Genomic DNA, 26,578 nt, shown 5'->3' with positions numbered 1-26,578 from the left:
TCTTATGGGGAAAATAGAATTTGATGAAATTGCGAAAGTTTCGTGCCGTTTTAGGGATCTCCCTCAGCAGACTCACATGGACTCCACGCGGACGATTCGTCGTTCTACCGTCCCAAACATGTTCATCGAATATAGAATTTTCGATTTTCCCGTCTCGAAAAGAAAGTATAAGAGCCCGTGATAAGTGGGTGGAGGTAACTGGGCGGGTGCCGTGGACGTGACAACACGGCGCTCGATAGAGCAAAGTCGTTAAAAGCCGTTTCCGGTTGAAGGAAACGGCCTCGATATTGTTGAAAATGGAAGAGAGATTTCACGAACTGGAATTTAATTGATGACGAGCTTTTGGAATCAAGATTCTCGTAAGAGTTGGTAGAAAGCTACGTTGACAAGGCTTATCATAAATAATAAATAATTTATTAGACTTATTGTTAAGACAGTTCAATTGAAAGATACCCATTTTTTGTGAGACTTTTTGAACAATACTAAATGTAGTAACCTGTAATTTTTAAATTCAATCCTACATTATTTAAATATCCAGCAAAATTCTTACTCTAAGAATATCATAAATCCCATGCTAAGTGCCAAAAACGTAACCACTTTAAAGAAGACAACATTTCTCAACAGCTTTTCAAAGTGATCCACCCAAAATAAATCATGATGTACTCAAATACTGTCAAACATTCAATTTCTGGACCAGCCGCAGAAGCAGCGATTAAAGCCCCACGGGGGACATGCTTTTCACCAAATAAATCAAGCTCAATTTTCCAAGAACCACATTGCCCCTTCCACCCCACTCAGCGAGAGCTCTCGCGACGAAAGTAATTTCTTCAATAATTTTGATTTATTCGTTTATCAACAGGCTTTCCGGCCGTTTTGTACTCGCGGCCATCACTTGAAATCCAAAAGCTGAGGGGATTTGTTTCTCAAGATGCTTGGGACGTTTTGGAGGAACTCCATGGTCGACACTCACACACTTGTTGGCCCGCGACGAGAGCTGACGTAATCTTAAAAACTTCTCAATCGTCACATACGGATCGAACGGCTGCCATGCGATGCGGCGCGCGGTCACCGTATCAAATCAGGCCAAAAGGGTTCCCCTCTAATATGGGTGCAGAACGCGCGTGTCCCACAAGGGGACTCTTTTCAGCGTAACACTGCACCACGAATGGTTGACTTGGGGGAGAGGCAGTGGCGTTGATTATGTAGTAGCTTTAAAAAATAGATTTTATTCAATTTGAATAGTTTTTTTTTTTTTTGCAAATTTTAATTTAATGTGGCTTTTGAAGGGGCTTTACTGTGTGGGCCACCATCTAAAAGTATCTGTATCTTTAAAGGGTCACTTCCTAGCATGTTGGTATGTTCTACAAAGTTGTTCCCCAGTTCAAAACCTATCTCCTACTATTAGAATCAAGTCATTTCATCGATTTATAAAAAAAAAAAAAAATCCTAATACAATGTAACAAAAGATAGTTTCCCATGGAAAATAAATCAAAATCCCATATAAATTTCAAATTAAAACTGGAGCTCCTAGACCTTACCAAATGGGCTCAAATTTTCAGGAGTGCTTCTGGGGACATAAAAAAACGAAATTCCGGTTGATGCAAGACAAAATAACAACTTTTGTCTTTTTCATAGAAACGTGAACCACGCTAGTGTCCATGATTAATAACATTTTTAAAACCAACTAACCACCACCTAGTTTTGAGGTTTTACGCCTAGTTCTCATTAATAAGCCTGATAAACAAATTGCTAGCTCGCGGCGGGAGCGAGAACGCGAACGAAAATGCGAGCGCGAGCGAGAAGAGAAAGGTACTACAAGTTCGCTCCTCCGCTCGCGAGCGACAAATGCTTTCCTTCTTCTCGCTCGAATTCCAACAATGCTTAATAGTTTTATTTGGGCATTCACCGCAACCAATAAGCAAGAGCTAATTAATAGGTTCTAACAAGGTTTTATGCATCGGACATAAAACCTGGGGAAATCAAAGCCGACTGGCTTTATTAGGTATGCAGAAAGCTCACTTAAAACAAAAAGCTCTTAAAAGAGCATTTAACGCCACCAAATAGCAAATAGACCGCCATTTTGGCAGAAAAAAATGAAAAAGCAGAAATTTGAATTAAATTCAATGAAAAAACACAATTCTGATTAATTTCTGACATCGTTAGCATAGAAGTTCAAAAATAATTTAAACATTTTTTTGTGAAAAAAATGCGGATAAAAAAAATGTCATTAAAATCTGTGATTGCAGATAAAATATTTTTGATGAAGCGAGTTGATTTTTTTGGCTCTATCTCCCCTACATTTATCGATAAAATTTTAACCGCAGCTGAATTTGAGCTTTGAAATTAATTTAATTTCCTCAAATATCTATCATGTCATCATCGCAATTTTTAACAACCATCTCTATTATATCATTTGGCAAGACGAAGACTTATTTTTTGCCAGAATAAAATTTGTTTGTCATAAGACGTATGAAATGTCATTTTTCCCTTACTCCTAACGAGGTTTTAAAAAAAATTATCAAGGTTTTCAGGAGGTTGTTAGGATTCAGTTGTAAAGCCTTGAACTAGATGTTATGGGTTTTATTAATAGGCAGTAACAACCTTTTGCGGAGGTCCTTTCGGGTTTTAAGTTAGGTTTATCGAGGTTCAGGGGAGTTTCAGGGGCACCCAAACAATCCTCCATTTTCTAATGTCGATATCTCAGCAACTAATGGTCCGATTTTCAATGTTAAAATATGAAACATTCGTGAAATTTTCTAAAAATGTTTGAATCAAGACTAACATTTAAAAAGGGCCAAACATTCAAAATTAACTTGGAGAAATACAGTTGATACATTTTGCCCCAAGGGTACATAAAACCCCGTCTCCCGCTACTGCAGTTCATCAAAACAATATTTTTTAAAAGAAAAAATCATCTCATTTCCACAATAAACGAGCCACAAAAACTTCCAATGGTCATTCTTAGTCAAAATTTACTGAACTTTAAAAAAAAAAACTTTCAAGTGTACACAGTTGAGTTTCAGGAGTGAAAACTTCGAAAAACTGGTCAAAAATTATCAAAATTTAAAAATTTACTGAACTTTAAAAAAATACTTTCCAGAGTACACAGTTGAATTTCAGGAGGAAAAATTCGAAAAACTGGTCAAAAATTATCAAAATCATCACGTTTTTTTTACTTCCACTTCATCCGATCGGCCTGTTTCTTGTCAAGAACCTGGGGCTGACGATCGGGACACCACCTGGCTGTGTCTTTTGAAGATTTGCTGTTCCTTGGTGAGAGCTTTCCATAAAAAAGAGAGCTTTCCATCAATATTTCTAATTTGACTATATTCTCCTTTATTATAATATTATAAATTTAATAACCCTCCTACCCCTTCCTCACTTTCCCATTCCTCAATCCCAATTCACACTAACCCACCACACCCAACAAATTCGGAGCGTTTGGTACGGTATGTCCACGCATCCTTCCTCCCCTGTTGATTCTGTGAAATGTGATCCGTTCACAGAATCTGTCTCTGCGATTAATGCAACGCAGTAGGCCTGACCGCTTTAATTTTTGCTTTGCATTTTCGGGGTAACTCGGATGTACTGTAATTATTGATATTGACAAGAAAGAACTTGGGGCGTAATCTAACCACAAGTTCTTCCAGGATGCTTTCTTCGGACTGGCTGCGCTTGTGTTCGATTAGATTAGATTAGATTAGATTTAGTATAATTTAGATAACGCTGGAGAGCCTCGTTGCGCGGTGGTTAGCGGCTTCGGCCGCCGATCCCTAAGTTGCTAAGAAGCGCGGGTTCGAGTCCCGTCTTATCCTCCTGGCCTTCTATCGGATGGGTAAGTAAAACGTCGGTCCATTTGCGTAAAAGAGGTTTTGGGTGACTCACCACACATAACCTTCGGACGCCTAGAAATGAGCAGAAACTTGCAACCTTACAACAGAGACCACAAAAGACGAGGGAGTCGTTAAAGTGGATTACCTTGCTTTTTTTTAGATAACGCGTACAGAATACATGGAAATTTTTTTATGTTTAAATATATTTTTTTAATCGTCTACTCTACAACTTTGTAGAACATTCATACTCTCTGAAAAGTAACCCTGCAACAAAGAGTTACAGTAATCGCGTAATTTTAAATTGTTTTTTTTTTTTTTTTTGTTCTTATTTACATAATGACCTCTCTGGTTTTGCAGATTCAAAAAGTACATGAAATTTTCCGTAAAATTACATGTCTAACGATTTTTGACAGATGATTAAGAGGAAATGGCAGAGATTTCAAAACAATTTTTTGATGAAAAATATTGTTTTATTGTCTTCTGAATGTGTTAATGTGTAAGGCAAAGTTTGCCGATTTCGATAGAATTTCATTCGAAAAATCAAAAACAATTTAAAAGACAACATATTTACATTTAAAAAAAAATAATATTTTTTTGAGGAAATAAAAACAAACTAATGAAAAACGTATATCAAAACACTTCGTCAGTTCATAAAATTCAACGCCACTGGCTATTCCCCCTTTTCAGCACTAGAGCAATGTGACGTGATGATATCTCTACAAATGGGTTAACATTCGGGACTCTCTCCTTCTCCAGCTCGCTTCGGGAGGTCCGCCAGTCCTACCGAAAATCCACTTATGGACATCTTCAAGAGCTCAAGTACCTTCCCGGTCTACGGAACGGAAAAAAGTCCCAACTCGAAAACTCGGGGTTAGCGTACATTGGGAAACAGTCCAGTCGACGTGCCACACTTTGATTCATGCTGCCCATTCAGAGTGGTTGAATTATGTGGTAACAAACTGGAAGATTCTTCCGGACCCGAACCCAAACCGATCGAGCGGCCAAGAAGATAACGTATTGCACGGGAAGGAAGACAGAAGCGGCGAAAGTGGCATTAGTGCGTGTAAACAAATATTACTTGGGAAAATGGGGTGTGTCATAAATGTGTCAGCGAAAATTGAGTGGGGTTGGAGATTTTTGACTCATTAAAATATTGAAACAAAACGATGTGGAGAGATCGCTCGGCTCGTATGGATAGAAATGTGATTCAACTTTAAGCAAAATCATGCAATTCAATTCCAGCACAAAAGATTGATAATTATCAAATTGAGGTTTAGAGTTTGCATTAGAACAGTTCAGTTTAAAAGAATACAATAACTCATAGAATTTTATTTTTAAAACAACTTATTCTGAACAAACTGGTCATGTTCGAAAGAATTTCAAAACCAACATTTTTTCAATCGAAGAATGCAAAAAAAAACTCCCAGAAATGTATGTATGTTACTTCTCGCAAATCAGTAAATAGATAGTTTTCTTTTAGAAATTTGTGAAACAAAACTAAAGCTAACCAACAGAGGACACTATGAAATAGTGAGTGGCACAATCATCAGTCATTCTGCTGAATGTGACACTCCTTCTGTGACCATATGTCCTCATTCGGAAGTCTGTTGCTCGTATTAATCACAGCTCCTATATTCACAGTAAAAGACATTTGAAAATTTCATGAACAAACACAATCTGCTCTGCACTTTCTTCAAAAGAACTTGCTACATACGACAGGAAAGAAAGGACCAATCACTCCTGGGGAAAGCAGATTGATGCTTTCTGCTCTAAGTTGACACACTACATGCATACATTGTGATAGTGCATCCTTCCTGGGGAATGATTTATGTTGATTGAATTAATCAACCTCTCACTGGAGCAGCAGTTTGCAAGTTTGAACTGATACGACGACGACGACTGTCGAACGGAGAAAAGTCAGCAAAGAGTGCAGAGTCAGACTGTGAGTAAGTGTGTCTTCTCTAAAATTGGAATCCAGTTACAATTCGTGGAAGAGTTCGGTTTTGATACGCGATGGAGGATTTCACAACGAATCAAATCGAACATGTCGCTTCGATACCCGGCAGCGCCATCCAACAGGGGAAAAAGGGCACGTACAGAGCGGCTCCAAGCGCTGAAGAATGGAACAAGAACGTTGATATTCATGGAATATTTTAACGAACTTTTGCCGGCATGATATATGCTCCCACACCTCCCTCTTTCGAGAATGACTCCACCACCCGTCCCGAACAATCTTCTTTTCCATTAGTTATGATTGCATGTATGCACTTCACATGCTTCACCCACCCACGTGTTCTCCCAGGTCGTCCCAAGAAAATTATGAGAACTCTCGGTATCAGTTTCCAGTACTCGAAATTAAATAAAGCATAAATGCAGGCGAAAACTGAAATCGAAGCGCCTCCACACGGCAAAACCCGGAGAAATGTACTGCCAACAGAGGATGATAAATGATCGCTTTTCCCCGAACTCCTCGTCGTGCTCATATCTGCCCGACCCCCGCCCAGAAGTGCGACCTTTGATGTTGGCAAACATATTGGGGAGTTTCCCCCCCATAAAAGGAACATCTATTACAGATTTCTTCCCCACATCCGATTGTAAACATTGCTCGCCAGGATGGAGAACAGGACACGACACACATAGAGATTGGACTGAGGAAAAATGACCAACCGGAAGAATGACAACGGCGGGCGGAAAACTAGAAAGCTGAAAATCAGAAAAACATTACACGCTGCGACATGTCTGGTTCGATGGTCGTTCGACTGAATCATTTGTCAAGATGTCCTTGGTTTGGAGATGTTTGTTTTTCTTTCTGTGCAAAACTTTCAGAACAATGTTTTCGAGAATTTTGTTTTACGTCATCGGCAAAGATACATACAAGCTTGAATTTCACAAATGTGTGTTCTTCTTTTATTATATTTCTGTTCAGAGATAAAATATTTTGATACTTATTACTACAACGTAATGAATCCAATGCATCATCAAATGACAAATCAATGAAAAAATGCCACAAAAAAGATATATGATCTAAGGTTAGTGATTAATTAGCAGCCCGATCGTGTGGTTGCAAAGTTCGAAAAATACGGAATCATAAAACAAAAATTTTGTTCTAGATTTAAAAACAAAACCCTACTGGGTTATTGCAGATTCAAACATTACAATACATTTTCCATAAATCGACGTGTCCCACGATTTTTTTTTAATTTAGTTACGAAAAATAGAAGCATTTTACATAAAAGTCACTTTGACACCAAATTTGCAAATTTCTCATTCAAGATTAAATTTTCAGAAAAAAAACATGTCTTCTTATGAATGCTGAAATTTTATCGGGTGGTACATCCCCACCGTTATTCAAGATCAGGGACAAAACAAACCCCTTAAAACAAAATTTCACAAAATTCAAAGAATGATCCGGGAAACTTGTTTCGATTTCATGTGAGTTAGTGGAGAATTCCAATCATCCCTCATATTCGGAACAGTTTACAGATCGGCCAATGTTCAAAAAATCATAGCAAATCGATAATTGAACTTAATGATTCGCTTTTACCATCATTTGAAAGCTTTTCTTGTGATCTTTCGAATGCTGAACCGAACAACTGTAAACTTAAACTTTTATGTGAATACAAAGAGACGACAGTAATGCATTCTGCTAAAACGCTCAACCAAACCACAATAAACTTTTAAATCAAGGTTTTGAAGAAAAACTTTGACTCCTGAAATCCACAAATTCGGAACACTTTTTTCTTACGGATGTAAACAAACTTTGGTTCTCTCCATGAGTACATATTTTTTTACAAAATAATGACTGCACGCACTGAAACCAACGAAATTCACGCTTAGATGTGGTTTATGAATGGTCTGATAACTCTTTTTGTGAAAATATCAGTTAAATTCAGGTGTTCCACAATTGTGGGAGACACAATAACATCCCAAAATTATGAAACATGCAATTTGGAGGCAGTGATTTGCTGCTCTGGATAAAATAGTTATGAAATGAAGTTTTTTGATCAATAAGTACTACTTTTACTAGTAAAATGTCAAGAGAATGGCCAAATAAAGGCCCTGAAGATAGTAGGGTCGACAGTAAGATGCATTTGGCATGCTATTGACAAATTATCACATAAGTGTTCCGAATTTGTGGGTGTTCCGAATATGTGGGATAACTGAAACCGTAATTTTCATTTTTTGTTATTTTTTTATGATTTAGAAGACCAAAAACAATATATCAAAATTTTTGTTTTTGTCTGCTCTACAACTTTGTAGAACATTGTTACACTCTAAAATGTAACCCTGCAAAGTTAGAAAAAAACGTAATTTTAAAATGAAATGTTTTGTTCTAAATGAAAAAATGACCCTTCTGGGTTATTTCAGATTCAAAAAGTACATTACATTTCCCATAAAATGACATATCTCACGATTTTTGACAATTGAGTAACGGGAAATGGCAGCGATCATAAATAAAACAATTTTTTAACTTTTTTTGATGAAACATACGTTTTTCCGCCATCAAATCGGGCGTCTAATTTTACACAAAAGTCCCTTTGACACCAAATTTCTATTTGTTCACGGTTGCGAGCTACAAATCACAAAAAACGTGTCTTAGTAAAAAACCAGAAAAATTAAAAGGATCGTACCGCCCCACCGTCACGAGATACCGAAAAATGGACCGCGGATTCGTGATCAGGGACCAAAAATACCCCTTAAAGCAAAGTTTCACGAAAATCGAAGAGGGATCGGGGCAACTTTTTCCGATTTCGTGTGAGTTGGTGGAGAATTACCCAGGTGAAACTAAGAAAAACCATTTCATCGCTTCGAACTCTTTGTATGAAAAGGTACATCTTATTTTAAAAAAAATGTAAAGCATTTTTCGATTGCAAATCCAACTTTGCTTTCATTAACTATTTTTAAATAATTTGTTGTTCAGATTTTCCAAATCCCATCTGCTCCCAACGAAAAAGTTAAGGATATAAAAATCTGAAATGATGAATATGAACGAAAAACCAAAGTCCCTCGAGGCTGGGTTCGATCCCCCGTCCTTTGGATTGGTAAACAAAATTGTTAACCACTAGGCCATGACTGCCCATAATTGAAAATTCGACTATTATGCCAAATCAAGTATTCCGAGAAAAACGCGTTTTAGTGTTTGTCACAAAATCTCCGTCAAGGTAATTTCCCATAAGAGTGGCATATTAGCCGTTTGGTTTTTCGCATCGGCAGCCAAATCTAAACATTATTTCTGTGAAATTGAAGGTTCAGAAGATGCGTTGGAACATCCTCTACAACCTGGTGCTAATGTCTCGTTTTTGCCAAAAGTGGATATTAGCCGTTTTTTCAATGGTGGGCAGATGACGACTTGGTGAGCGTGGACTGGAATTAGAAATACTGTTACAGAGAGCGAGTTGTGGCGCTATAACCACGGCAAATAGTGTCCAGGGCATTCGTGGAAATACAATGTCCCATCCCAGAGGATCCCGGAGTACCAGACCTTCTTAGCATGGTGCTCCCAACGAATACAACTAGGGCGTCCAATTTTCCCGGGTTTTGAATTTCCCGGGAAACGGGAAAAATATTTTTGAAATCCCGGGAATTCCCGGGATCCCGGGATTTTTTTAAACAGTCATAAATTCTATATTTTCATTATATTCGTTATGTTTTCAAGCTTAAAATCAAACAAACAGTTCAATTATATTAATTGTTGATAATCAACACTTCTATCTAAACATAGACGACAGCTTATAAATAGCTTAAGGGGTTACATAAATGTTAATTGGCATAAATGTCAGAGGTCAGACATTTAAACTTTTTTAAATCTATTTTCCAGACATTTAAATATATATTTTCATCCATCAACAAAAAAAATAAAAACTTTTGGTTGTACCATTGCCGAGACAAAACAATTTGAAGTTGGCAGTTTAAAAAATGGGAGCTACGATATCTCAACACTGCTTTGACCAAATCGGCTCATAATTTTGGTGAACACTCGTTAAACTGGTTTCGTGTGCCTGACGAAGGCCGATATTCAAAAAAGTTTATTTTTAAATATTTTTTGAAGTTTATGTCCCTTGAATCTGACCAAAGTCGAAGGGGGGCAAAAAAATAACAAAGTTTAAACATTGAATTTACGAGCCATGGTATAAACATTTGAATGAACAAAGTGTTCAAAAATGCTTTATACACCTGCCCAGGTGTTTTGTAATCATTAGTTTCCACAATATCTAAGTATTGACGAAAATTTATTTTTTTAGCAAAAAAAAGTTTTTGCGGTGCTGTACATTGAAATTTTATAAAAAATCAAAATACTTTTAATCAAGCCTAAACATGCTAGAAATGATAATAAATGCAGAAAAATACGTTTAAGATTGTTTTAAGTTGATTTGACTTCTTTTTTCATTAAAATTTTGAAAATCTTAGAAATTATTTTTTTTATCACCTTTCAAGTGGATTTAATAAATTTTCTGTAAATTATTTTGCTTTGGCCAACTGGGGAAAACCGGGACTAAAGTCTGAATAGTTTAATCTATTTTTTCCATTTGTTTTAAAAACTAATTTTCATTAATGTAATAACCAGTCCTTTAAAAATATAGAGAAATAAATAAAAAATATTTAAATCACTAGGAATTTTGTGAATCTGTAAACTCAAATTTAAATTATTTGCTTATATTGGCAATTTGCGGCGAGAAATATTAAGCTAACCTAGGACAGAAAGAGGAGAGACAGAATTGAAGATCGCGACAACAGTTTTTTCAAACCTTTTGTCACATGGAGGATAGATCCAGACAGGGCGCTGGCAGTTATAAGGGGAAAGGAGGTGAAGAAGCTAAGGGCCATTCATTCTAAGTGTAATATTTGGTTGAACTAGCTTTTAGGGGTCTTCCATTAACCGACACAGAAGGTGTCGGAGAATGTCCCACATAGTTGACACACGATAATTTCTTTTCGTGTTTCGTCATCTATGGGACGACCCCTAAAAAGCTAGCTCAACCAAACTCGCTATATACTCTTAGTGGCGCACTTCGATTCTACTGATGGATTTCTTTTTTCAGATATTATCTACCGAAATGTTGCTGCTAGAGAGCACTCTGTACCGATAGTTCCTACTTTCGAACAAATACCGATAGATGAGTTTATTGTTTTTTCTTTTAACCAACTTATTTTTTGCTTTACAATATTGTTTTGATCACCGGAAGTCAATTGTAATTATTTGCTTATATTGGCAATTTGCGGCGAGAAATATTAAGCTAACCTAGGACAGAAAGAGGAGAGACAGAATTGAAGATCGCGACAACAGTTTTTTCAAACCTTTTGTCACATGGAGGATAGATCCAGACAGGGCGCTGGCAGTTATAAGGGGAAAGGAGGTGAAGAAGCCAGGGTTGCGAATGAGCGAGCGCTCACGGAAAGCTTGCTCGCTCCAGCGGGAGCGTGAGTTTTTATCAGGTAGCTCGTGCTCGCTCACGCTCACCGGAGCGTTTTGCGCTCACGTGAGCTGGTGAGCCAAAGTAGGTAGTTGTTTTTTTCTGTTGAAGCATCTGTCTGTTTGGAACGAAGTTTCCAGAACTATCTCAGCACAGGCAGCAAAAACAAACAAGAAAGTGGTCGAACAAACAAAGCAAAGCAATGAAATGGATTTGGTCAGCGAACCGAAATCTATGTTCTATTTAAAATCTAGACTTTTTCGAACAAGGAACAAAAACTAAATTCATAATGTAAAAATTCATTGACGTGAAGAGATGCATTGTTTGTTCACAAATCAAATCCATATTGTATTGTTGTTATGTACAACAAAAAAAAATGACAATTTATGTATATTTTATTGATTTTTAAATAATCTTTTAAACAGTAACAATCATCCATGAGCATGAGCATGGTTGACTGCCAATGAGCTGCTACTCCGTTATTGACAGATCAGCTGAAGTTAAACAATGAATCAAAAATGATCAGTGGGAGCCAACCATCCGTTCACTGTTTAACCCCTGAAGACCCCGACTTTATTAGACAATACCGGCGCCCTCCCAAGAAGCCTGCAGTTCAACAAAAGGGAGGAATGTTAGTCCGATAGTTGAAGTTGCAGACTCATCAAGCACATAGTTTTTCGCTATATACTTGTTGATACCGCTTGAGACCGTTGAATCCACAGCATCTCCTTCAAGCATCACGTGATTATTTTTTTTTGGGTTAGTAGGATAAGGTATTGGCTTTTCGATGCCTCCCGAGCTACGATGCTATGGGGAGGACTTTCATAACAAACCCGTCGACGAGCCCTTCGGAGCAACGATGCTATGGGAAGGTCTTTCTAATTAGCACACCAAAACACTCACGCACAGGTATTTAAATACTGAATAAATGTAATTTTTCATCACGATTACCCAAACGACATTGATGATATAGGAAGGACTTTTTACAGTCATTTACAGTAATACTTAAACTTATTTTAATGCAACAATTCACACGACGTCGTGCCTCCCGATCAACGATGATGTAGGAAGGACTTGAGCATGCCAATCAGGATGAAACACGAAATAAAATCCTTTCTTTTCACACACAATGCCACATAATTGACCGCGCGTCACCACCCAACAAATTGAACTCTTTTAAACAATTACAATCATCCATGTTCAAAAATCAAAAATAACTTGTAATTGAATATTTTCAGAGGTTTGGTTGCGAAAGTGTTGAATAAAATCCACTTGTTGGAAGAAGAGCCGCCCTTATCGTGGTGAAAAATATTGACAATTTATTTGACTTGAGTCAAAAGAGTTATTTCAACCCTTAGGAATTTTGAGGCTTATATTTAAAAATAAAACCGTTTCAAAAATGTTACCTTATTTTCTAAAATGTTTGCCAAATGGAGACTAACCTTATAGAAATGATCAGCCGTTTCTAATCACTGAATCATTGAAAGATTTAATAAACGGATTTTTTTTAATGGTAGCTAATTCTGACCATCAATCTGGAAATGTAATCAAAACACTGTTTAGGTACATAAAACAGTTTAATGTTATATTTTTATCAACCAAGCATTTAACATTGAATCGAACTTATCCCAGCACAAATATTCTTGAATTATTTCATGGTTTTTTCGTTTTTTCTAAGGTTTACAGGCCTTTTACTTAGCCGTCTATACCCCTCCGCCCGCACCTCTCTAATACAATTAGGCCTTTAAATTCTAAAATATTTATACATTCAACTGCATGTATAAAAAATTATTTAACCCTTGCGAATCCAACCTTTTATTTAAAAACATGGTTGATGAAAATAAGCTATTTCAATTCATATATCATAAAAATTTGTTCACAAAGGCATATTTTCACAGTCCTACTGCACCTTAAGCAAAAAAATCCATCAAGAATTGAAAAAAAAAACTTTCTCAAAAGCGTTAATTGATTAGCGACACGTCCAAAATGAGCGCTCCGTGAGCGAAATATGAGCGCGAGCGCGAGCGTGGAGCAAACGCGAGCTGAAAAAAATCGGAGCAAACGTGAGCGCGGGCAAACGTGAGCTAGCTCGCGCAGCGCTCCTCCTCACGAATGAGCGAAAAGTGAGCGCTCACGAGCGCATGAGCGCGTGAGGAACGCAACACTGGAAGAAGCTAAGGGCCATTCATTCTAAGTGTAATATTTGGTTGAACTATCGGTACAGAGTGCTCTCTAGCAGCAACATTTCGGTAGATAATATCTGAAAAAAGAAATCCATCGGTAGAATCGAAGTGCGCCACTAAGAGTATATAGCGAATTTGGTTGAGCTAGCTTTTAGGGTCGTCCCATAGATGACGAAACACGAAAAGAAATTATCGTGTGTCAACTATGTGGGACATTCTCCGACACCTTCTGTGTCGGTTAATGGAAGACCCCTAAAAGCTAGTTCAACCAAATATTACACTTAGAATGAATGGCCCTTAGCTTCTTCACCTCCTTTCCCTTATAACTGCCAGCGCCCTGTCTGGATCTATCCTCCATGTGACAAAAGGTTTGAAAAACTGTTGTCGCGATCTTCAATTCTGTCTCTCCTCTTTCTGTCCTAGGTTAGCTTAATATTTCTCGCCGCAAATTGCCAATATAAGCAAATAATTACAATTGACTTCCGGTGATCAAAACAATATTGTAAACTCAAATTTAACAATTTTCACTAATAAGCCAAATTATTGCTGATATATGCCGAATACAAATTTTAATGCTATTAAATTCTTATCGATTATTATATACTCAACTATTTATGTATTTCTACAAAAAAATATAATTCCGGACCAAAATTTGTTTTTTTTTCAATTTCGGGAATTCCCGGGACAAATTATAAATAATCCCGGGATTCGGGAATTCCCGGTTCTGGAAAAATCCCGGGATTTTTGTCCCGGGAATTCCCGGGATGGACGCACTAAATACAACCAAAATCTCGGAGCGTATGGTGGTGTGTTCCCACGCTTTTTCCTCCCCTGTCGATTCAGAATTGTGTTGTTGTTCGAAAACTCAGTGCTCAAACTCAAACCAATTACGAGTCATCTCTGCGATACGGCTTTACGCAGTAGACCTGGCCGCTTTAACGCTTGTGATGTTTCAATGGATTCCGATGCAATGGCGCACTACAAATGTTAATAAATGACGAGAAGAGTGCTAGGCGTCATCTAACCTAAGGCACTCTCCACGATCCCTTCGAAAGATTGGCTGCGCTAGGGTCTGATTAGATTAGATTTGATGTTCAGTCAGATTTTCCAAATAAAACACTATTTTTCAAAAATGTATATCTACTAAACCAAATTTTGCATCATCATGAATTATGGCTGAAAAGATGTCTTTTTAGTCCCCTGAAACCGATGCAAATATTTTACAAATAAAAAAATGAAATTACAAGGCATAGTCTCAACATTTGAATGCAAAAAGTGTTTAAAAATGCAATTTACACTAGTTCAGTTGTTTTGCAATCATTAGTTTTCAAAAAAAAGTAAGATTCGACGAAAAAAAAACATTGCGAAAAAAAACTTTTTGAGATATTAAACATTGAAAATTTTCAAAAATTAAAAAGATGTTTGAATCAACCCAATATGCTATAAATCATTTTAAATGCAGGGGAATGCATTTAAATTCAATTTCAACTGATTGCACTTAAATTTCCATTGCAATTTCCCAGTTTTTTGAAAAAATACTCTTTTTGCCACCTGATTTTTCGGGCCAAGTTTGAAGGGAGGTGTGACAAAAACTTTAAATAAAATGTTTACCAGCATAAGGAAAAAATAAACTCGCAATTTTTTTCGAAATTGTAGGGGTTCCCCCTCACAATTGGTTTTTTAACGTTGTTGATCCGTCCTCAAAAAAGGAGTGCTTTTTTATCCCAGCCATAATTTGAAATATGTTTACATTTTAATTCATATTCAAAAGACATCAAATACTTAAGCTCTTTCTATCCCTTAAATATATTTAATTTTTATTTTATTTTTTCTCAAGGTTTGCAACTCATACCTATCGATAAATATTTCGAGAACAAAATAATTCACGCAAGTGTTATTTACGAATCATTGCAGATACGCCACATACTTTTCGTTTAAAATTCAAACAAGTCTGATTGGCGTGGGAACCAAAAACCACAACTCTCACGTAAAACAGTCGCCACAAAACATGTTGTTTGTTAGGAATGTTTCCATGTTCAATTTGTGCTGCATCCTAATTAAATTCCCACATGATCAAAATGCAAAACCACCCCAGTTTAACATACACATCAATAAAGTGGGTGAAGGATTTAATTGCCCCCTTTCCTTCCCCCTTCCTTTCATCCACTATCCTGGCAAACAGAATTTCCCTCAGCCTTCTCTGTCCCGTGATTTTACAAATTATGTCAGAAAACTCTCAAACCGCAGCAACCACAAATATCCACCTGACCTCCCACCACTTCCACACTCTGATGCTGGTCGGTTGGCAGATAATGTGCGTTGGAAAACGATAAAAGCTCTTGTTCCGACCTGGGACCGATTCATTGAAATCAAATAAAATTATGTTTTAATGAATTTCGATGAAATAACAAAAGCTCCCCCCACAACACACACAAACACGTGACACGAGAGGCAAAATCTCGAACGAGGGCGAGCTCAAAAACACGCATTTCAATTAATTATGTTTTCCGCCATCGGGTGGGGAGGCATTTGGTGACAAATGGATTCTCCCACGTGGGACGCGCACTGCCCCATTGATAAGCAAACAACGCAGCTCACCTCACTTCCGATTCCCGAGCCCGAGGATGTAGGGAAATTTTCATTGCCATGTGTGGTGACAACACACCTCGCGGCAGTGGAGTCTATTGTTTTGCGAAAATTAAAGCTTAATCAGTTGTTTAAAATGAAATGATTGTGGGGCTTCGATTTGCAATTTTATTCGTTAATCACTACTGTTCAGGTAACCCTCCAACCGATTGTAAGACCCCTAAAAACCATGAAATAGATTTCTGCAATATAAATATTTTGTTAAATTGCTTAATGACATGTTATTTGGGGGCTCCAGCGCAAATTGGGGTATTTAGCCTAAATCGGGGAAGCGTAAAACGAGATTTTAGTGTATGAAAAAGCGAATTTCTTCATTGTTTCGAATCTCATTCACCACTGTTATTCAGAATAGAGTGTGCAAATTGAGTTAATTGCGTCGAATGGACCAATGGCAAGGTTATTTTTTATGTTCAATTAGAAAATAAATCCAGGACTGGTGGTGTAAAGGTACGCGTGGTTGCCTCTCACCCAGTCGGCTTGGGTTCGATCCCAGACGGTCCCGGTGGCATTTTTCGAGATGGGTGCTGTCTCGGTGGAGTCGCTGGTAGGCAGTTGGACTCACAATCCAAAGGTCGAATCCCGGGCTGGATGGAAGCTTAGGTGTAAAAAGAGGTTTGCAATTGCCTCAACAATCAAGCCTTCACTGAAATAAAAAAATAGTACCAAATTCCTTTATTCTAGGAATTTTGCCTCTTTCCCTTATTTAGTAATCGGGTTTTTTGGATTACTTAATAAGGAAAGGAGCCATAATTCCTAGAATTTAGAAATTTGGTACTTTTATTTTTTTTCAGTGTTCGGACACCTAGTTCTCGAGTAGGAATCTCGTAATCGAGAACGCCAAGGCAATCCTGCTGAGCGAATAACTTGATTTGATTATGAAAAACTTAAATTTTGAGTATATTTTCGAAAATACGAAGTTTTGTAAAATTGTTGAGTATTTTCAAAAATGTGTATTATAACTTTCTAATTGTATGAAAAATCCTGAGCGTTTGATACCCATATTCTAAAAAAAACATTAAATTTGAGTTTTTTTTTTCAACAAACGTAGTTTTGTGAAATTTTTGAGTAGCTTCAAAAAATGTTGTTATCTTATAACATTCGAAATTTATAAAAAAAAAAATCCAGTCATTTGATACCCACATGGTGAAAAACTGAAATTTTGAGTATTTTTTCGAAAATACGTAGTTTTATGTTTTTTTTTTTTATAATTTAAGAAATTTGTGTCATAACTTTCTAAATGTATGAAAATCCCGAGCGTTTGATATCAATATTCTACAAAAAACTTAAACTTTAAGTTTTTGTTTTTTTTTAAACATAGTTTTGTGAAATTTTTGAGTATTTTCAAAAAATGTTGTTATAACAACCGAAATTTATTAAAAAATCCAATTATTTGATACCCACATTGCGAAAAACTGAGTATGTTTTTTTTTTTCAAAAATACGTACTTTTATGTTTTTTTTTTTTAAATTAAGAAATCTGTGTCATAACTTTGTGAATGTATGAAAAATCCCGAGTATAAATTCATATTGTAAAAAAAACTTAAAATTTCAGTATTTTTTAAACAAACGTAGTTTTGTGAAATTTTTGAGTACTTTCAAAAAATGTTGTTATAGCATTCGAAATTTATAAAAAGAATCCAATTATTTGATACCCACATTGTGAAAAACTTAATTTTTTTAGTATTTTTTCGAAAATACATAGTTTATGTTTTTTTTTTAAATTTAAGAAATTTGTGTCATAACTATCGAAATGTATGAAAAATCTCGATCGTTTGATAATCATTTTGTAAAAAACTGAAATTTTGAGTAATTTTTCGGAAAATACGTAGTTTTGTGAAAATTTTGAGTATTTTCAAAAAATTGCCATCACATGCAAAATGTATGAAAAAATTGCGATCATTTGATATCCATATTTTGAAAAACTGAAATCTGAAGTTTTTTTTTTCGAAAATGTGTAGTTTTGTGTTTTTTTTTTTGTAATTTAGAAATTTGTGTTGTAATTTACGAAATGTTTGAAAAAATCCCGATCGTTTGATGTTTGTCTTCTAAAAAACTGTAATTTTGAATATTTTTTTGAAAATACGTAGTTTTGCTAAAATTTTTAATATTTTCAAAAAATGTTGTTATAACATTCTAAATTCATAAAAAAATCCAAACATTTGGTACCCACATTGTGAAAAACTGAAATTTTGAGTATTTTTAAAAAATACGTTGTTTTGTAAAAAAAATTAACATCTTCCAAAAAATTGGTATGACATTCGTATTGAATGAAAACCCCGATCATTTGATACCAATATTGCAATAACAATTATTTTGTGTTTTTTACAAAAATAGCATTTTCAAAATACAGAAAAAAATACGTATTTTTGTGAAAATTTTATGTAATTATGATTGCAGTGCAGCTGCCATCATCGTGGTTCCAAACATTTTAATTTTTTTGACGTTTGCAAGATTTTTCATACGATTATAGCCAATGTCTCCCATATAGTCGAAATCACATAAGCTCTATGCTTCAGTTATGCACGCCTCGGTATTGCATCCCCCATATGCGTTGCTAAGCCGAGGCATGACTGTATTTGAGCTCGTCAACCCAAAATGAGAAAACGAAAAAAAAATATGTTTAACCCAACAAAAACGGGAAAAAGTGACTGCACATAAAAAATCGACATCAGGGATACAATCTGGCTCGGTTCTTTAGACAATAATAAGCAACTGTACTAATTTTGAGCCAAATCAGTTAAGGTTTAGAGGTCGCTTTTTATCGTTATAATTTATATGAGAAAAATCGCAAAATGTATGCAGAAAAACATTTTTTCTGCCAGGTGGCGCAGGTATCGCCCAAAATTGTCCAAGTTAGAGGTTCTTTTAAGAAAATTCAATTCCCTACAAATTTGTCCAAGGGTGCAAAACGATCCGAGTTGATCCTGATTTTTTGTGATTGTTTTTAGTAAAAAGTATTTTCTTAGGCTGGTACAAATATTTTTAAAAGTTTTTGTCACCCCCCCCCCCCCCCCTCCTTCAAAATTGGCCCGAAAAATCAGCGGGCAAAAAAAATATTTTTACAATAAACTTCAAAATTTCAATGAAAATTCAAGTGCAACCAGCTTAAAACAAATTAAAATACATTCTTCTGCGTTTAAAATCATTTTTAGCATGTTTGGGTTTATTAAAAAATCATAATTTTTTTTTTGAAAATTTTCGATGCAAAATCTTTTTTTTTCGAAACAATTTTTATTTTTGTCAGATCTACGATTTTTTGAAAACTAGAGATTGCAAAACAACTGAAAACGGAATCGACGTAACACCTTATAATGTGGCCCTCTTAAACCTTGCGGTTTCGTCAACGGATCCACAGGCGTGTATCGTTCTTTTTGCGACAAGACTCCGCCTCCCGGGTCTCCTAAGTGTGAAGGTATGGGCACGGGGAGAGGGCACCGAATACCTATATTTACACTTAGAATTTTTTGCGTCCGCCCCGGGATTCGAACCGGCGACCTCTGGATTGTGAGTCCAGTGCGCGGTCCGATTGATCCACACAGGCTGACAGCAAAACAACTGAACTAGTGTAAAATGCATTTTAAAACACTTTTTTCATTTAAATTTGAAGACTATGGCTTGTTATTTAAATTTTTATATTTTTTTATTTCCCCCCCCCCCCCCCTTGACCTCGGCCAGGGCCGAGGGACAAAAACTTTTTTAAATATTTGCATCGGCCTTATATACTTTCAAGTATATAAGCCGATTTCTTTTCATCGCATTGCTAATAACTCATCACGATCAACTCGGATCGTTTTGCACCCTTAGGCAAAGTTGTAGGGAATTAAATTTCCTACAAGAATCTCACACTTGAACAATTTGAAGCGATGATTTTCTGCATACATTTTTGCAATTTTCCCCATAAAAAATTCAACAATAAAAATCGACCCCTAAACCTTAATCGATTTGGCTCAAAATTGGCACAGTTACTTGTTATTGCCTAAAAAATCGAAAATCGGGGGTATCTCTTATGATTTTCCAAAATTTTCAATTTTTCTTGTCACCCTACTGCACACTGCACATTCTCAATTTAAGCGAAAGCTAAACAAGAAGATTCCAAGAATGACTTGCAAACTCGTATCTAAATGACAATCGAGTCTGGACTGTATCTCATAAAAGGATTGAAATTGAATCAAAATAAAAAAAAATCAAACCATCCACATTAACGACCCCCGGGTCTTTTGTGGTCTCTATTGCAAGTTTCTGCTCGAACCTAGGAGTCCGAAGGCTTGAATGGGGAGAGCACCCAAACCTCTTTCTACTCCAAAGAACCTTCCACCCCAGTGTTTGAACTGACGACCTTTGGATTGCGAGTCCAACCGCCGCCAGCAATTCCACCGGAGTAGGCTTGGTTTGGTGTGTTGTTTGTACTTATGGCATGGAGACGACTCCTACACCTGGAATGACTTAACGGCCTAACAACCAAGGCCGGGACCGACATTTTACTTCCTCATCCGATGGAAGGTTGCAGCAGATGGGAATCGAACCCAGAATCATCCGCTTACAAAGCGGACAGCGTAACCATTCGGCCACGCACTGCCACTGAACTAAAAGAAAAAAAATGTTGTAAATAATTTCCAATGCTTTAAATCATACATGCAGTACTGGGAAATTTGCATAAAGCATTAATCAAACCAACAGCTTTTGAAATGAATCCATCAATATCAGCGCACATTTTTTTTTTTATTGAAACAACGAACCCCCAGATGCAAATGAAACTCATTACCTTAATATTTTCATTTTGTCACATTTAATTGGAAATCCGCTTGGTCAGCTCGAGAATAATCCTGCAGCCTCCAATAGCCCAGCAGCTGGTGTTTCAACTCTCACGATGGCACCCCGAATCTCCTGCACTCCGAGTTTTTCCTCAACACAACACCACACTTTTCACACCTCTATCTCACTCGAATCACTCCTTTTTTTCTCTCTTTTCTCTTGTTTTCCACAAATATAATTTTCACCACCTGCTGACTACTCTCTTCCCACCCACAGTCCGCCACAAATTACGGTTCAATGCTTTTGGCCCATTATTTAACCGAAAAAAGAGTGAGTGTGAGGGAGAGTTTCGCTGGTTTTTTCTTCGCTGTATTATTGGTCCCGGGGTTTTCACCTTCGTCCACAACAATTATCACATTTCCACGTTGGCACCTTTGTCCCGCGCCGTCCGTTCCAGCCCCGTTTCCGGTTCCGGGGGGCTGGGACCCTCGCGAAATTAATGGGCCACTTTTTATCGCGCGCACCAACTTTTCAGTAAACTTTAGGGACACCACACCTGTCACACCTGGACCTGTGTTAAATATGCTATTTTAATTCAATCCTTGCCCCTGGAGTTTTAACCCCCACTTGACAAAGCTTTTCACTTAGCACTTTTCGTATTTTTTTTTTCAATCCACTCTAATCGATTTCACCACACACAAAAACTAACCTATTCAACCGAAACAGCTCACCACGTGGTTGATATTCCTAAACGCATTAGCATATTTCACTTCACCAATAATTGAGTGCATTTGGCAGCACAGTTCATCGCGATTGATTTGCCGATTTGGTGGCCACTCCCTGCTGGTCTGAGGCTTCCCCTGTTTGTGGTGTGGTGCTCCAGTTTCTGGTTCTATTGTGGACTCGAACAAAACCTAACCTAACCACGCGGATGTTTGCACTTCATCCAGCGAATCGGATCGGTCTATTTTGGCAGCACTGCTCAGCGATGCGTTGCCAATCAAATAAAGTGAGGTTAAACCGCAAAATTGTTCGATTTCAGTGATTAAAATCGTTGGGCAAATTTGTATTATGCTGCAGCTGATGTCACCACAACGACGACGACGACGACGACATCTAATTCACTATTAATTTGACGAAACGTGCGATCTGGGCACCATTATCTTGTCACCTTTCCCGTGGGAGGAGCAGTCACTGGCAGCACTGCAAAGAACAAAAAAAAACAGACGCAAAAGGGCGGTTAGATCAACAAACAATAATTGGATTAGAGTGAAGGCGGGGGCGGAGGTGATTAATTGTGGTTGATCAATTAGAAATCGGGTCGTAAATTAGACGGGATGTGCAAGCAAGTGTGTGCAGATTGGATTTAATGGTTCAAATCTACGCGGCAATTAGCGCCACTGCGAGCTTGAATCGAATGACAGATGAAATTTTCCTGCAGAAGTTATTGACCACTTGTTGAATGGGAGTGGTTTGTAAATAGCATTTATGATATTTTTTAATCCGTTTAATAAACAAATGATGTCACACAGACAGAAAGCCATAAAATGTTTGCCTAGGGCGTGACGGTTGGCATGCCTTTTAATAGGGTTAAAAATATTCATATCAGGGAAAACAATACAAATAATAAAAATCAAGTTCAATGGCATAAAATTTTGTCATAAAACACAGTTGATAGAAATGACCATTAAATGTTTACAAATTCACGACGATAGAATAAGCATGAGCTCCAAAAATATTTTGCATATCATTTTCTTTGTAAGTGCTCGGTTCAAACAACTATCTTTGAAATGCTTTTTTTGACTCACTCTATTTTTTCATACCTAGGCAAGAAATTTAACTTCAGACGGCCGAACATTTTTTTAATTTTCCCATACAACCCTTAACCCTCTACTGCCCAAATTTTTTTCGATTTTTTTATTTTTCCCGTGTTCAGGAGGTCGTTTTGAGCAACTTTTGTTCTACGAAAAACTTTATTTCGCAGTTTTAGTATTTTAATTTGCATTTGAGCGATTCTCTACCAAAACCGGAAATGTTTTTTTTTTATTTGGCTCAAACTTTGTGGGAGCTTTCCTTATGACCAAAGAAGCTATTTTGTGTTATTGGTTCACCCATACAAGTCTCCATACAATTTTGGCTGCTGTCCATACAAAAATGGTACATAAATATTCAAACAGCTGTAACTTTTAAGTGAATTTTCTGATCAATTTGGTGTCTTGGGTAAAGTTTTAGGTATTGTTGAGGACTATTGAGAAAAAATAAGTACACGGAAAAAAATGCAGATTTTTCAATCAACTTTTTTTTCACAAAAACTCAGTTTCCCAAAATATGTTTTTTTTTTTATTTTCGAGATTTTTTGATATGATTTAGAGAACAAAAACCCACAACTTTTGAGCTATAGAGAAACATGGTCAAAAAATCTGCCGCCGTGTTATGGATTTTTGAAAAAATAGTGATTATTGGAAAAAATCAAAATTTCATGCAAAAACTAATTTAACATGATTTTTTAATGTAAAATTGAATTTCCAGTCGAAAAGTAATCTACAGCTTTTTTGATAAAGGGCTCTGTTTTCAAGATATAGCCACCGAAAGTTTGATTTTAGCGAGATATTTGCAGTTTTTTGATTTTTAAAAAAAGTGACCATGACTGACCATTTCTAAAAAAATTTCTGGGAGACACTGAAGATTGGACTTCTGGTTGCTGAGATACAGCGGATTCAAGAAAAAGAAACAGGAAAATTGAAGTTTTCACCCAAACAACCCACCATTTTCTAATATCGATATCTTCGCAACTAATGGTCCGATTTTCAATGTTAGAACATGAAACATTCGTGAAGTTTTTCGATCTCTTCGAAAAAAATGTTTAAAAAAAATAAAACAAGACTAGCTATTTTCAAAAACAAAATCAAAAAGCTCGGAAAAGTTTACGAATGTTTCATGTTTTAACATTGAAAATCGGACCTAGAGTTGCTGAGATATCAACATTAGAAAATGGTGGGTTGTTTTGATGAGACTTAGAAAACTTCAATTCTAGAGTTTTTTTTTTAAAAGACCAAAAAACCAAATTTTCAGTTTTTGCTTTTTTAGTGTTTTTTAATACCCCTGACTCAAGGCGGTTCTAAAAACACCCAAAAAGCAAAAACTGGAAATTTGGTTTATTGGACCTTTTCAAAAAAACTCCAGAATTTTCCTTTTTTTTCTTGAAGCCGCTGCATCTTAGCAACCAGAGGTTCAATCTTCAATGTCTCTTAAACAATTTAATGACAAATTTTCTGAACTTTTCACCAAATTTTTTTTTAGAAATGGTCATTCATGGTCACTTTTTTTAAATTGGAAAACTGCAAATATTTCGCTAAAATCAAACTTTCGGTGGCTATATCTTGAAAACAGAGCCCTTTATCAAACAATCTGTACAGTACTTTTTGATTGGAAATTCAATTCTACATCAAAAAAATACGTCAAATTTGGTTTTACATGAAATTTCGATTTTTTCCAACCAAGCTTCCCATGCGCCAGTGCCAACGCACACCGCGGGTTTGGTTTTCTAGCTTCGGTACGTGCCTGAACCCATTTGTGTATTGGTATCTTGGTACATCGTACCAGCGCACCACGACACTCTCGGCTCGCCCCATCGGTTTTGTGTCTGGCACTCACCCATGGCATGAACCCAGCGTGCCGTGGTACGTGTCGTGGTATTGAACCCGTTTTGTACCGCCAGCGCGTACCACGACACGTACCTCGGCTCGTAACGAGTGAAGCACCTTGGCTCATATACCGGGTTCATGCCATGGGTGAGTGCCAGACACAAAACCGACGCGGCGAACCGAGAGTGTCGTGGTGCGCTGGTACGATGTACCAAAATACCCTCGGTTCGTGTGAGTCGGGTACGGGTGTAAACCGAACAAAGCAGGCGCAAAGCAAACCTGAGGTGCAAGCGAACCGCGTGTACCGCACGGTGCAGGGAAGCTTGTTTCCAACAATCACTATTTTTTCAAAAATCCATTACTCGGCTGCAGATTTTTTGACCATGTTTCTCTATGGCTCAAAAGATGCGGGTTTTTGTTCTCTAGAACATTTGAAAAAATCACGAAAATCAAAAAATACGTATTTTGGGAAATTGAGTTTTTGTGAAAAAAACTTGATTAAAAAATCTGCAATTTTTTTTCCGTGTACCTATTTTTTCTCAATAGTCCTCAACAATACCTACAACTTTGCTGAAGACACCAAATCGATCAGAAAGTTCACTCAAAAGTTAGGCCGTTGCAAATATTTTTCAAAGTTTATGTCGCCTTTGTTATTTCAAATGTTGAAACCATTGCTCGTAAATTCATTGTTTAACTCAGGGGTGCCCAAAGTATGGCCCGCGGGCCAAACGTGGCCCGTGAGGTGATATTTTGTGGCCCGCGGACCCATTTTGAATGATCATGTAAAATGGCCCTTTGACCACTTGTCAAGTGATTTTATACTTTTTCAAAATTATGGTTTATTTTAAGCTTTTATATGCTAATCTTTTTTATTGTTTTGTTAATAAAAAGAAACTTATGATTTATCAATATTTTGATCTCCACTCTAGGATACAAATAATTTGTTCAAAATATTTTATAATTAAAAAAAACTTCACACGTTTCAATGTGTGTGAATCTGGTAAATATCGTCAAAACTTTCATCAAACATTTTTAGAAATATCAAAAAAACGTTCAAGTTTGATTCAGGTAGAATTCTGTAATAGTTGCAAAAATAAAAGTTTTCTTTATATTTTATCTTTCATTTTTTAAAGGGTTAAAATGGATGATAATATACATTTTTATGCATGTTTCTATTGTGAAATTGTCTCAGGAACACTATTATGATAAAATTATCACCAGAAAATGGGATCCAAGGGGTCCCCGAGCAAAAATTAACAACCAAAAAATTCACTAAAAGTAAAAGTGTCAATTCAATGTGTTAAACTGCCTTACCCAAAGCAGTCTCAGTCTCAGATGGTAGTTCCAGATGTCCCCTACAAGCTGCAGGTTGATCCGAGTTGATATCTGGATGGAACACTTTTTTATTTGAGTTTGAAAATTATGCTATTTTTTCACTAAAATGCCAATAACTCCCTTTAGATTTGACCAATTGGGATGCTACCCTGCATTTTGTTGCATTTTTAAAGTCCTTTAAGATGCATTTTGAATTTTGAAATTAAATTGAATTTTGCCTGAGTTATAGCCTTTTTAAGATTTTTTACGTTTTTGAACCTTCAAACTTTGAGTCCCGATTTGCCCCACTTCCCGTTGACCTAGAGTGCTCATATTTTGGCCAGATGCTAGTTTTATATGTACAAACAACCCCTGAAAATTTCAGGCAGATTGGTGAGGTCCAAACGACGTCCCATACAAAGGGGTACGCCCTGTTCGTGGACTCGCTCTTAAATATGCATTCCTTTGCATTTAAAATCATTTGAGCATGTTTGTGTTTATTAGAAATAATTTGAATTTTAGTGAATTTTCGATGAAATAAATGAATGTTGATTCGTTTTTTTTAAATAATGATTGCAGGTTAATTGGGTACTAAAGCCCTATGCCAATTTTTATGTACAACGGTAAAAAACACAATTAAAAACCATTTCTGATCTTTTTTTTTTCATTTCATTTTTTTTTTTTTTTACAAGACAACATTTTTTCGATGGATCAACTATGGTCTCCTTGGAACGACCTGTCAAGTAGGAGCTTTTCTGTCAAGAAGGACCGCGAGGTTAATTTTTCAAAATTGAT

General features: G+C 36.6%; 1 protein-coding gene across 1 annotated transcript in view; it reads right to left on the bottom strand.

Annotated features, from left to right (window-relative positions):
• The window catches only part of LOC6038269 (thrombospondin type-1 domain-containing protein 4), a 332,455-nt gene that overhangs the window by 303,616 nt on the left and 2,261 nt on the right, over positions 1–26,578 (bottom strand). The window contains exon 2 of the mRNA XM_038252070.1: positions 20,836–22,028. Within this exon, the coding sequence (XP_038107998.1) occupies positions 20,836–20,849 (14 nt within the window). The 5' untranslated portion in view covers positions 20,850–22,028. The remainder of the gene's footprint in view (positions 1–20,835; positions 22,029–26,578) is intronic.

This window comes from Culex quinquefasciatus, chromosome 2, assembly GCF_015732765.1.
Source record: "Culex quinquefasciatus strain JHB chromosome 2, VPISU_Cqui_1.0_pri_paternal, whole genome shotgun sequence".
NCBI lineage: Eukaryota > Metazoa > Arthropoda > Insecta > Diptera > Culicidae > Culex > Culex quinquefasciatus.
Note: the sequence above shows the minus strand (reverse complement) of the source record. Positions and strands in the feature narration are given on the sequence as shown.